General features: G+C 37.6%; 1 protein-coding gene across 1 annotated transcript in view; it reads left to right on the top strand.

Moving 5' to 3' along the window:
- Positions 1-8,100: 8,100 nt before the first annotated feature.
- The window catches only part of LOC129282916 (periodic tryptophan protein 1 homolog), a 35,581-nt gene continuing 29,167 nt past the window's right edge, over positions 8,101-14,514 (top strand). Inside the window, exons 1-4 of the mRNA XM_064114800.1 lie at positions 8,101-8,216; positions 10,617-10,706; positions 11,747-11,966; positions 13,423-13,511. Coding sequence (XP_063970870.1) covers positions 10,638-10,706; positions 11,747-11,966; positions 13,423-13,511 — 378 coding nt within the window. The 5' untranslated portion in view covers positions 8,101-8,216; positions 10,617-10,637. The remainder of the gene's footprint in view (positions 8,217-10,616; positions 10,707-11,746; positions 11,967-13,422; positions 13,512-14,514) is intronic.

Below are 14,514 nucleotides of genomic sequence, written 5' to 3' on the forward strand. Positions count from 1 at the left end.
CTAGGCCAGGCACAACCGACCAGGTCAATTCAAGGCAGCGTATAATATAATAAATAAAGCAGGAAGCAAGTCATTGGGTGACTTCAAGTACGGCCGGTGTTCGGTGTTGAGAGCGTGAAAGGGCTGCTGAACTGAGCTCCAACACCGAGCGTAATATTTTTTTTTCATTAAAATGTATGATGTGCTCTCATCTTAACTGTAAAATATAATTTTACTGGGATGATTCGTCGTGTTCGCCTTCTGTAGCTCACGGACAGGGGGCGAACACGACGAACCATCCCCGTAAAATGCAGTGACTGGTGTTACGTACTTACACGAAAATACTAGCGTCGGACTGTATGCACACAGAAGCTGAGTCCGGGATCTTTCGGAGGGGATCAACAGTTGCAGTTACCGACTATCTACAAGTGCAAAGAAAATTTCACTGTAGTTTGTAGGTCCTAAATATGCAGCTTATAAGTACTGTGCCAGATCACTAGATATTCGGGAATTTAATTGTCTATACCCAGTTCAAATTCTGCCAGATTCTTCAAGTTCAAAATTGAAGGAAGCAGACTACACAGAAGAAGGAGTCTCACGTCGACGCGTCGTCGCGACTAATTCTGCGCATCAGAATAGTATGGTATTTTTAAATAGGCACATTTGATGCTTGTATTTCCTTCTTCAATTTCATCTAGCTATGTGACGGTAGGGACTCTATCTCGTACTTACTGTGAGAGGCCTAGCCAGCTGCAAAGGACGAGGGCGTTTCTGGAAATTCTGGTCTTGAACTGCATTTTTGTTTTTGTTTTTCTCCTTTATTTTCTATATATTAATCGACACATTTGCAGCCCCCGGTAGCCTGATCTATTCTATCCCGTCTTTATTTTTGTTTTCCCCTTTAAATTCCTCTTTTCCTTCCCATTATTTTCCTTCTCTCTCGATTTCTTTTCCCTTTATATTGCTGGGAGGATACAAGGGTGACATGGATAGACAAGCAAACTTACTTGATCACCCCCCCCCCATTGGCCCCCATTGGATTTTATGCGAGTAGTTGTCGTCTGTATATCAATTCTCCAATGAACCAGTTCTGTTCTCAACACTGTGTATCATGCCGGGATATTATGTTGACTGTCAAACAAATATCCACCAAACTATAGTTTCCAACATTGTGTCAATATTAACTGTCAACAACTCTCCAATAAACTAGTTTCCAATGTTGTCAACATTGTGTCACTGTCGGCTGTTCAGTAACTATCTAATCAAACATGTTTCCAACGTTGTGCCATTATCGACTGTCCAACAAATCTCCAATAAACTAGTTTCCAACGTTGTCCACGTTGTGCCATTGTCCATTGTTCAACAACTCTCCATCTAACTAGTTTCCAGCTTTGTCAACGTTGTGTCATTGTCGAATATCTAACTAATCTGCAACCTACCATTTTCCAACAGTGTGCCATTGTCGACCGTCCAACAAATCTCCAACACACTAGTTTCCAACGTTGTGTCATCGTCGACTATCCAACTGATCTCCAACCTGCCAGTTTCCAACGTTGTGCCAGTGTCAGTTGTTCAACAACTTTCCATCTAACTAGTTTCCAGCTTTGTCAACGTTGTGTCATTGTCGAATATCCAACTAATCTCCAACCTACCATTTTCCAACGTTGTGCCATCGTCGACTATCCAACAAATCTCCATCAAACCAGTTTCCAACTTTGTCAACGTTGTGCCATTGTCGGTTGATCAACATCTTTCCATCGATCTAGTTTCCAACCTTGCCAACGTTGTGTCATTGTCGACGATCCAACTAATCTCCAACTTACTAGTTTCCAACGTTGTGCCATTGTCGACCGTCCAACAAATCTCCAACAAACAAGTTTTCAACTTTGTCAACGTTGTGCCATTGTCGGTTGTTCAACAACTTTCCATCGATTTAGTTTCCAACGTTGCCAACGTTGTGCCTTTGCTGGCTGTTCAACAACAATCCGATCAAACGTGTTTCCAACGTTGTGACATTGTCGACTGTCCAACAACTCTCCAACTAACAAGTTTCCAACGTTACCAACGTCGTGTCATTGTTGATTGTCCATCATCTTTCCATCAAACTAGTTTCCAACGTCGATTCAACGTAAATCCATCAAGTTTTTCCAACGTCCAACGACTTTCAAGTTTCCAACGTTGAGCCAACGTTGGCTTGTTACCTGGGGTAGTTCATCTTTATCTATTGTGTGGCACAGTCCCCCACACATCAGAGGTATCAACACGGGTTGAAAAACAAGCAAATAAGATGTCCTTCTTCTTCCACTCTTTAACTATGAACCTGCCAAAAAGAGACTTGAATCAAGACAGTTTCCTTCATTTGACTGAATCCCTTGATGGCTATGCACACAGTCAAATGATATCCATATGATCATATCACCTACAGTCTGTGACGCAAAAGCTTCTCATGTGACCTAGCGAATCACGCCCCCCCCCCCCGGTTGAAGTGATGAGTGGCCATCCTGGCTATGTCTTAATCGCCTAAGTTCGGGGGAACAGCAGGGATGCAGACACTATCTACGACTGAGGGGAGGATCAGACAGTGCATCACATTTTGGTCTGCCCCCCCCCCCACTACCAGAGCCGTGCGCTGCCAAAGATCTGGAGTCGTTCAACCCAAAAGCCAGATGTTGCTTGAACCCTCTACGACACAGGACTTGTGAAGTGACCCGATTCAAACAAGATCAGGTAGGCCATTCTTCACTTGGACCTGGAGAGTGATGTACTAAGTCCAAAGGTGAGATTGCATGATGTGCATCACAGACTGGAGATTGTTAGACCAGAGGGTGACGCTTTCATAATCATCAAGGGATTCTGTTGAGCAGAGAAATATGTGTCTAGATTTGAGTCTCTTGGCAGGTTTATGGTTGACGAGTGGAATACTATCTTCTTGATTGTTTTTTCTTTCATCTGTGCTGATGACTTCTCTTCTGACGTACGGTGGGGCAATAATACAGAGTAGGTATAGATTACTCACTTCTTTTAGTCGCAAACAGCCAGTGATGGCTCTGCAAGCTCCATTCAAGACTTTGAGTCAATATTTAGCACCAAGGGCTGCGTACTCAGCAGTGGAGAAGCATAGAGCAAGAGCTTTTGGAACAGACAGATTTGGCATCTGTCAATTCCCCATCTGTTTCCCAGCTTCTTCAGAATGATATTTTGGCAGCATGTTCTTTGTATGCAAAAGAACGGTCTAGAATGACGCCAATAGGTTGGCTGTTACCATCTGACCCTCAGTTTTTGATCTGCTCTCTGTTTTTAAGGTGGAACACTAAATTGGGGTCTTTCTGGATTTGCTCAGAGATGATTTATAGCACAGTAAGGAGTTAGACTTGCCAGATCATCACTGAGTCCATTTGGGTACACTGAGGAGTGATTATTACTTTAGATATTATTGCACAATTCAATGTTTCCCACTCCATTCAAGTAGTGATACAAACTTATGGCTGTAATTTAGATGTTCCAGCCTTATTATAAATGAACAAATCATCATTACAAATACAGATGTATTTGTATTATTATTAGTAGTATTAGAAGTTTTACTAATACTGTAGGGTTATTATCCCAATTACGTCAGTTTTAGATATTTATTCAGACATATTTCTTATACCATGGATGTCTTTAAAGATTTACATTGATCTAAATCTCCGTGGAACGAACAGTAGCGTTAGTGTAAGCCCTACAATAGTGGCATGTATACATGTTTTCCAAAGTTTTACCTTTGTCAATGTCCTTTACATATGTATGCATGTTGAGAGGAATCTTTGTCTTTTCTTTCAGACGTATTTTCTTAAACTGAGTATTTAAGGCATCAGTTTTTAACAGCCAGAGTCACTGACAATATCGCTGTAGCAGAAAATACCCGAAGGACAACATCAAAGACTACTTTATAAGCTGATATGCCTCCTCTCCATATTCAGGGACTTTTATTGTATGCCCATATGGTTATCTCTATTCAGCAGATGTGTGCAAATCCCATGACATATTACATGATGAAAACATCTCCCAATTTAGTAAGCCTTTCTATCCTTAATGGATTTTTGTCCTTTTCTTGGTCTAATCAGGAATTATAGCTCAACCGGTAGAGCGGGGGTTTCGGATTCCGGTGACCTGGATTTGATTCCCACTTCGTGCATTAGTGCTCTTTTTTTTAAGGCGCATCCTCATTACAAGGTCTTGGAGAGGACATTAAGCTGTCGATCCTCTGGTTGTTTGCTTACAAGCACTCATGCTTTTTTAGCAATCAGGTAAACGACCGCCATTTTGAGACTTAAGATCCCGCGTTTCCATACTTTTATCCTTCTGATTTCTTGACAGTTATCAGATTGAAGTGACATCATAAGTTCCCTGTGATTAAAGTTCTGACACTCTTTAATAGTATTAAAGTTTCAGCAGAAACTTGTCAAACTCACAGCTTTGGCATCTTTGGGCTACATCCTCAACACAGACACAACCTTGAAATTTGGACATGCATGGGTGATTAGGTATTCATTTATTTGACAAGACAGATCCATTTGTTAACCATTCCATATTCACTCGAGGAAAGTGATCTGAATATGCAGCCAAAAGCCTCTGCCAGTGACTTAATTGAGTATAGGAGGTCCCTGAAATTGAAACAAAATATCTGTACAATCCTTAGGTGAAGACCCACTTTATGATCGAAGTTTTAATCAGGGACTGTGCCTAAAGAGTAGTGTTGTCCATTCTTTTATATTATCAATGCTATACCTACTGTAGCAAACTAAAATAAAAAATGTTATATACCCAGCTATGAATCCTCCAAACCATATTATTCTATTTTTAACTGCAAAAACATTCAAATTTCTCTTTGAAGCTGCTCTCTTTGATATGATAAAGATTAAATACCATGCTCATGTTTAGAATTGGTTGACAAGCAATATACAAACAAGGATAAATGATATTTTTCTTAAGAAATAAGAAAATGAAGCAGTGTCCTTTAATTTACCATTGCCAGTATGCATGTAGGTATATTATTGAACAAATTGTACTGTACACTTAAAAGTGGATTATTTTCCTCAAGACTTGTTAAAGGACAAGTCCACCCCAACAAAAAGTTGATTTGAATAAAAAGAGAAAAATCCAACAAGCATAACACTGAAAATTTCATCAAAATCGGATGTAAAATAAGAAAGTTATGACATTTTAAAGTTTCGCTTAATTTCACAAAACAGTTCTATGCACATCCTGGCTGGTATGCAAATGAGGAGACTATGACGTCATCCACTCACTATTTCTTTTGTATTTTATTATATGAAATATGAAATATTCAAATTTTTTTCTCATTGTCAAGTGATTAACGATTAATTCCTCCCTGAACAAGTGGAATTAGCACTGTTTAATACTATATGGTTCAGTCAAGTTGGTCCTTAATGTCAAATCAATAAAAAAATGAAATATTGTATAATTCAAACAATAAAAAACAAAAGAAATAGTGAGTGATGAACATCATCGACTGTCTGATTTGCATGTCACTGAGTTGTGCATATCACTGTTTTGTGAAAAATAAGTGAAACTTTAAAATGTCATAACTTTCTTATTTTACATCCGATTTTGATGAAATTTTCAGCACTATGCTAGTTTGATTTTTCTCTATTTATTCACATCATCATTTTCCTGGGGTGGACTTGACCTTTAAGGGGAAAATATATCGTTGCTATGGTAAAAAGTGTTGCTAGGCAATGGAATTGTGTCACTAGATAATGGTAAACTCCGAAATGTTGTTTGCCTATCGATAACACACTATCATATGTTAATTTTATCAATATTTTTACTCTACGGCACAGCTTCGTCAGCACATTTGGTTGAGATGAAGAGTGGTAACATAGCTGTTGCTAGGGAATATTGTTTCTGGGCAACACATTTGACTCCATGGAAGCTATAAAATAGTTAGTTTGTTGACTGATTATTGAAAACGAGGTTGTAGGTATCTATATAATAATTGTGTCAGTATTATTGCTCATAATTGACTATTTTTTCCACAGATTTGTCCAGGGAAAAGAGTGTTAACATAGTCGTTGCTCTGGAAAATATTCGTTGCTAGGCAACAAATTGGTATCCATGGGTAATATGAAATGGTCATTTTGTTGTTGTTCTATTGAAAACAAGATACTGCATGTTAATTGATTATGTATCATTAACTCAATCAACTTTTTCACCACAAAATAGTATAAAGTATGTGACTTGTACGTACGTGTATCAATGTAGTCAAAATGAGCAATAATATGGCGATTTGTACGATGTGAAGGGGTAAGTCAGGTAAAGATTAGCATATTCATTCGAGGTTCGCAATAGCTAAAATGGGGGTTTTCAGTTCTGTTTATTATTTGTCAATAATACTATATATAATTTCATTGTAACTTATTTGGTTTAATTCAACCTAGTTAAAAAGTTAAAAGTTAGGTTTGAAATGGAAAAATAAGTAATTCACTTAATGAGCTAAATGGTTGCCAATTAAAGTTATGCTGCTAGGCAACAATTTCTGAGAAAATATTCATAAAATTCATGTTAAGTTATTGTTCAGTAATTCTTCTTACAATATATAGTGGATCTATCCTTTGAAAATAAGAAAAAATGCCTGATAATTTAAATTAATGAGTAAAAAAATCAATATTCATGATAAATATTCAATAGGTATTTAAAATGGGCGTGGCTTATTCAAGGCTGGTTTCCATGGTGATGCTACACATTACGGCATTTTCAATGCCCAATTTCGAAAAATTCAGAAAATTTCCTTTGATTTGATGTATAAATTTGCTTTGATCCAGCCGGGTGGATTAAAGTCAAGAAATAAGGCACTTTTTGGCTTCTGGCCGCTCACCTATAAACCAGGTCCTCTTCCAATGAAAGGGGCACAGTAGCTAGGCCTACACGTTCGTAAAAAGCATTTTTCTTGCCTAGACAGGGCAAGTTTTCAGTGCTTCAAAAAGCTTGGGCACTGTGCCCCTGGCCCCCCGGATCGCCTCCCCTGAAACAAACAAAAATAAAGTTGAGCGGTCGATCGGGGAAAATATGGGTAAAAAAAAATCGCCCCCCCCCTATTGGCGAAAGCTGGACCCGCCCCTGTCATATACACTCACAGAAAAAATGGTTGCATGCCCCCCCCCCATTAAAAAACAAGGACCCCCAGTGCCACCAGCAAAGAAATCCTATCTACGCCACTGGTAGTCATGTGGTTTAGGCCCATGCACGCCATGCACTTGAATGAAGACTATGCAATATATTCATGACAACTGGGCGTTGTGGCGTGCGCCTGTAATCCAAGCTATGTGGGGAAGTTACAAATTGATGCAGAGGTTCGAGCCCTGGTCACGTCTTTCGGATGGTGACGTTAAAGGTCGGTCCCAGACGTAAATAATCATATCTGATTGATACACGTCTGACAAAACTCAAATACACACACACACACACACACAGTAATTATGTTACCAAATAATAAAACAAGTGCGTTCCATTCAAAATGAATTTAGTTCTCTGTCTACACAAATAATCAGGATTATCTGTATTTATGGTATCCATCTCAATAGGTATATTTCCAGAATTTGTAACAAACGGCCAATGAGAATGTACACAAAGTGTGAAATTCAAATATTTTCTTGCTCGCTATTCTCGGAAATATTTCTTGGATGGGGAACAAAATTAAGCCACAATCATGCATATATGGTTATCTCATGCTGGTATTGCTGAAGAAGTATACATTTTTAAGGGTGTTTCTTACGCTCGCTCGCTTGTAATAATAAAAAGATTTAAAAAAATATAATAATAAATAATAATTTGTATAGCGCAACTTTGATGAATGAATGATCAATGAATAGATATGATTAGATAACAATAAATAAACACATAATAAATACATGATTGAATAAAATAGAAAAAGAATAGAAATATGCGAATGAAATTAGAAATGATTTATAGATGTATTTCAATGAAGAAATAATAAATGCAAAAAATAATAAATTGTGTTTAGATTTGAAATCAGATATGAATTGTCCACAACTTTGACTGAAGTTCACCGAGACGTGATTAACAGCACGGTAAATTGAAAAAAAAATTGACATAAAATTCGTAGAATGTGATAAAAAAAAATTATCGAAGATACCATACGCGCGAGCAGCTAGCTCATCACGAGACACATGCACTCAGTGCAGTGGACACATGTGACAACTGCGAGTGCGAATGCGGTAAGTTTGGGTTTCTTTTTTGTTTTTAATAAGGACTTTCATGATTGGTTTTGTAGTAGCAAATTGAAAATGATTTTTGAGGATCATAAAGTAACGATTTAGATGCACTGTAAATGTATAGGCTGCTGTATAGACAGTTATTTTCATGAACATCATGAACATGCAGCAGGTACATGCACTGTACGAGTTGTTTAGGTCTCGGTCCCATATGTAGAAAAACTTGTATGGTTATCAAGTTTATGCAATGTCAATGACTTGCGCTCGCTTAATAATCCTTGTCCCCTTGAATAAACTTGTCAAAAGAGTCTGCACTGTTTTTAGATATGAACTAGGCGCTAATGCAATTTTGCACCGGCCGACCTCGACAATTAAATTGCCTTCCCCACCAAAAATTGTTCGCAAATCATGATGTCAGACCGCAACGCAAGTCTCACTCTCAGTCTCACTGTCTCAGTCTCACTCTCAGTCTCAGTCTCACTTTTCTCCATGCACGAGGTCAATGGAATGGCAATTAAAAGTCAATAATATATCCAACGCTTTCCCAAATATCACGATTCTGAACGAACGGCTGTATTTCGGCTCAGATCTTACGAGTTACACGTTAATCGTTATCATTCAAATTTCAAATTTTCAGTTGGACAATTGCGCTTGGCCGTTGCCGTTGGCCACTTGCTTCACTGTAGTCTTAATTCAATAATTGGCTTCGCCTTCTAGTAATTTTGATATGGACTGAAGTAGCCTGTTATTTAGCGACCAAAACAAAAGATTTGCCTGCGGCAGCTCACCCATTCATTTGATTTCGGTCGCGAACTTCAGTCCATATCAAAATTATAGCGAAGCCAAGTGAAACGCGATGTCTGAACGTACATCATAATTCATATATGCATGTACGAATGAGAATTTGAACGAGGGACAAGATCGATCAAAGCCAATAAATGCGTAAAAGAATCTAAGTACTGCGTATCGTACTCATTCAATGAACAAGTTGTTCTCTGTTAAATCTCCACGTGTGGCAAAATAAGGTTTGCAATATTTGGCATATTTTCTCTTTTTTCTTTGGGACAAATGCTTAATTTTTTTAGACTGTCGGTTTCCATTACAGCTATTCATCATAAACTTGGCTCTTAAGTAAATTTGATTCTTTAACTTATTTTTTCTTAATAAAAAATAGAGATTGAAAAATGAGAATTTTCTTGCCATATTACTTTTCATCAATAGAGGGCATACACAAAAATATGACAAAAATATGACAAAAATTCCGGTTTTTGAGCGCTTTGTTGAATACAAAAATTATTCCCAATTTACCATTGAAAATAAATTGGAACTGTATGGAAATGAGTAATTTTGGACACAAAAGTGAAAGTTTAATTATGTTTTTAAGCGTACATAAGTGTACATCATTGGCATACCATAGTTCTACCTGTAGATTCCCCACAGGCAGGATGGTTGCAGTGAGCAAGTGGCCGATCGCGATATTTGAAATTAAGTAGTGGGCACATTTTGACAAAGAGACTTGCTATGACTATGTTGCTACATGTATGGCATTTGCGAACAATTTCTGGTGGGGACATTTGCTCTAAGTTGGCTGGTGCGAAAATACATTAGCACCATGAACTTCTTTGAGCAAAATTAATTACTGTTCATATCACATTCACTAATTACATTGTGGCCTGTGGATTTTGTACAATGTCATGCTTGAAAGTCTGTCTACTCTGGCAGCCTTTTTCCACCTTATTGACGTACCAATGCCCCTTAGAGTGCCTCCTCCCCCCCTTCCCCTCCCCCCTTCCCCTCCCCCTCTTCCCCTCCCCCCTTCCCCTCCCCCTTCCCCTCCCCCTCTTCCCCTCCCCCCTTCCCCTCCCCCTCTTCCCTGCCCCCTTTACCCCTCTTCCCCGCCCCTTTCCCTTCTCCCCCCTGCTCCCCCTCCCCTCCCTTCTCGTTTCTAATGTTTACTGTCTCCATATTCCGAGTTTTGCTATTTTTTCTTCACTATTCGCCATTGTTATAATAATAGCAGTATATTTACCCAGGGTAGCAACTTCAGTTCCGAAAACTGTTCTCCCAGCGGGCCCTGCTATTATTACCCAGGCTTTAGCTGGGCTGCCTAGGCGCTCAAGCATTCAAGGAATGAATCCTGCCGGGTACCCATTCACCTCACCTGGGTCAAATGCAGCACAGTGTGGATAAATTTCTTGCTGAAGGAAAACACGACATGACTAGGATTTGAACCCACGTCCCTTTGAAAGGCAAGAGTCACAACCACTAGACCATGACGACGCGCCCACTGACAAACTTATTTGATAACACTGACCAACTGTTCATCTCAAACATTAGTGTACCAATCAATGATCAGTTTAATTGGTCTGTTTCTGCATTCCTTCTGTCTGATTTCTGTTATAGCATTTGTAGAGAGAAGGAAAGATGGCGAGTGCTATAGTGACAAGTTTGAGCTGGGTCAGGCGAGGAGTGGCTAAGGCAGTTCCTGACAAGGTAGGTTGAAATTTTAATTGTGTCTCTTGCAAAGTTGATCATGACTGAGGATGTTTCATAAAACTTTTGATTTTGATGAAGAATACAAGTGAACTCTTGGAAAGGTTTGGCTTGGAATAGGGACAGTGATTTTCCGCGATCACGGAAAACGGACAGAATTCACAGAATCGGCCTTTTAAAACGGAAAGTGGCTTTTCAAACGGAAAATCACAGAAAACATATTTTTTCTCAAAATGCACAGAATAGCCACAGAAAGTACTCCCTCCCAAATCCTCAACGAAATACGATTATCAACTGGCTATGGGGAAATGGAATTTCCATCTTCAGACATGCTGAAACGGAATAAAAAAATTTCTGCAATGGAAAAGGCAATTTTTAGAAACGGAAAATCACTGTCCCAATTGGAAGAAGTGGTTTGAGATGGATAGGACACCATTTGTTGAGGAGGGAAGATAATGAACCTGTAAAAAGAGCATGGGATCTTGAATCAAATGGCATAACAGGAAAGGAAAGATCAAAGGTGATATGTATTAAAGGGTACAATGTAAGGCCTGTATTCGGAAGACGGGTTTGATTAAAACTCTGGTCTTAAATTATGTTCTAACTATGGATAGCCTATTTTGACATAAATAGTATAGGCTCATAGTATCAGCTCTTTCGACACTCAAATAATTCTTAACTGCCTAGGAAGCATAAATAAGATAATTAGGAAAGAGCACAGTAAACATACAAAAAACATACCATGTGAACAAATTTTGAATTGTTTGGCTTCCCATAATTTCAGCACAGAGTTAGACCACGGTCTAAGTTAAACCCGAGTTCAGGAAACGGGCCACGGTAAAGCGGGAAAGCAGAAAGGTTGATATGCACGAGGAAGAATGCTAAAGACAAAATGAAGTGGAAGAAAGGAGTTTCATCCAGGCCGTGGGTCAGTAGGCCTAACCTTCAATAAGAGGGAAAATGATGACGGAAATAAATCACTATGATGACCCTCAACCCCATAAGTGTAACTTTCATTATCATCATTCATTACATGTCAGGTAGAGCTATCGAAGGATGAACTCAAGTTATTGATTGAACAAGGCCAGAGGTCATTGGAAGATCTCAGTCTGAACGACGACGATGGAGATGGAGATGGAGCCGCAGCCGGGAACGAAGGAGATGGAGAATGGGAGGATGTTGAGGAGACTGAAGGAGTACAACAAGGAGATGCGGTCGATAGGTTGTACAAGATGGACGACTATGACGGAGAGCCTGATAGTAAGTTTAAAGGGATACTCCAGGCTGGAGATATTTATATTTAAATAAATAGAGTAAAATTCACAGATCAAAATGCTGAAAATTTCATCAAAATCGGATAACAAATAATGAAGTTATTGAATTTTGAAGATTTGCATTATTCCGTTGAAACAGTTCTAGGCATGTCTTCATGAATATTCATTAGGTGGGCTGATGATGTCACATCCCCACTTTCCCTTTTCTTACATTATTACATGAAATCATGATTGTTTCTTTTTTTCATAAATGTGTAAATGATGTGTCTTCATTATGATGAAATAAGTTGCAGCAAGAAATAACTAATGCACTTTATACTCAGTTGTCAATTCAGTTGATTTCAGTTCTTGGTAGAAAATTTTTGAATAAACCTAATTTCATATAATTAAATACAAAAGAACAAGTGGGGATATGACATCATCAGCACACCTTATGAATATTCATGAAGACATGCCTCGAAGTTCTGTTTCACCAGAATAATGCAAATCTTAAAAATCCAATACCTTTTTTATTTGTTATCCGATTCTGATCAAATTTTCAGCATTTTTGCTCTGTGAATTTTACTCTATTCAGTGAGAAATAAATATCTTCAGCCTGGAGCATCCCTTTACTCCAAGTTTTCACCATGTGCATTTTTGTGACCACTAATACTGAAATAATTGTTGCCACTGGCAGGCAAACAAAAGTTCAAACATATAAATAATCACAGCTGAGGAAAGACCAAATAGAGAAAGCGAATTGATAAAGAATATTTATATAAAATTGTGACAACCTGCTATAAAAACACATTTTGAGCATTATGGTAGTCATATGAACTCAGTTTGTGATGTGTTTATACCAGTATGTGGCTGCCTCTATATAAGAGGAGTTTCCAATAATATACGACGAATGACAGGACGAGTTTCATACGATTTAAAGAACTCTTTAATAGAGATGATTGTCGATTAATGATCAGTAGAATTATTTTGTAGATTAAGCGTTGCAGATAACATTCTGAAAATTATAAATCAGATAAACAAGAATCATAAATACACAGACATATTATCTTCTCGTTTACACATTAGATTCATATTTACAATTTATAATTTAGTTATCATCATTCACATTAAAACAACATCCATTCATCATTATTCTCGTAATAAATATTTGGTAAATAACAGTGTGCAATAATCCAATAAAAGTAATCAAACTTACCAAATATGGCTTTCTGTTGGTTACTGAAATGGACACAGCCTTTTTCCTTCGTAATACTTAAACAATGACACTTATTGATAAAACGCGCGCAACTATTATGATTATTATTATGCGCAAATATACATGGCAACCATGACGTAGCAATCAAGATTAAAATTACACTTATTACGTAACAATTAATGCGCGCAATGCGTCGCAGTAACACAGTATACCAAATCCCTTTGATCATATTTATTTTTCACAATAGTTCCCGATGTACACGGCTCAGGATTTCACAACTTTGCCGTCTACGCAGATAATAATGATGATCCTTATATTACACTCAAAGAAGACAGAGTAAGTCAAAAGTCCACAATTTTCTGTTTCTCTTATATGTAAATTCAATGTTCCTTAATATTCTAAACATTATATTCCGTGTCCTTTGATGAGAAGTACAAAACACATGATATGGCAATTGTAAATAGTGAAAAGCTTTAATAGTAAAACGTACGTTTTCATTATTTAAAGGCGGAGCGAAATGGCCAATACTGTATGTGATCTCTTATTGACTGTGTATTGTAAATAGTTAGTCTTATTGTGCATTGTAAGAACATTTTGGATTTAATTGCAAATTTCAAGTTCAGATTTACAAGTGAAAGATCAATTTTAACTGGAGCAAATCAATTTATAGTTATTGATCATACAAGAAACAGACCAGCGATCAATTGGAAATTTGCAATTAAAGATAAATTCCAGTTGTGGGAACGATCTCAAAATGACTTTTTACAGAATTTGATATAATGATCACCAAAGTGTCTGTTTGTATGAATAAAAAATATGTGCCAAAGGATTCTGGAAGAAATTGTGTAATTGCTGAGAAATAAGCAAAATAAGCGCGGATTCGGTCACTTCCGTCTGGTCTTTATTCCAGCAATAATAATACACTGTCCCACGTGTGCCTATCTGTGTTGGCGATCTTCAGTGTGATCGTTTTTAGCTAGATATTATGATTTCACAAAGTTCAGTTTATGTAACTGTACCAGATCTAGATCCACGATGATATATCAATACTTTACCTTGGTTTTACAGACTTTCTCACGAAATCAGTGTTTTACTGCAACTACGTTCATTTAGCTTTAATACCAAGACTTATGATTTGTTTTGAGACCTGACATTGGCTTGTAATCAATTAAATTGTAACGTTTGAGATAATTATGAGTAATAAAGAGAATGAATTAGCCTATAATTTCATTTATATAGAGAGACTATAATGTTTTGAGAGGAAAAGTACTTACATGTACTTGGTAACATAATTATTGCTGTATGAATAAATTGAGTACTTAATTAGTGTGCTATCATT

The sequence above is a fragment of the Lytechinus pictus genome, unplaced genomic scaffold, assembly GCF_037042905.1.
Source record: "Lytechinus pictus isolate F3 Inbred unplaced genomic scaffold, Lp3.0 scaffold_20, whole genome shotgun sequence".
Taxonomy (NCBI): domain Eukaryota; kingdom Metazoa; phylum Echinodermata; class Echinoidea; order Temnopleuroida; family Toxopneustidae; genus Lytechinus; species Lytechinus pictus.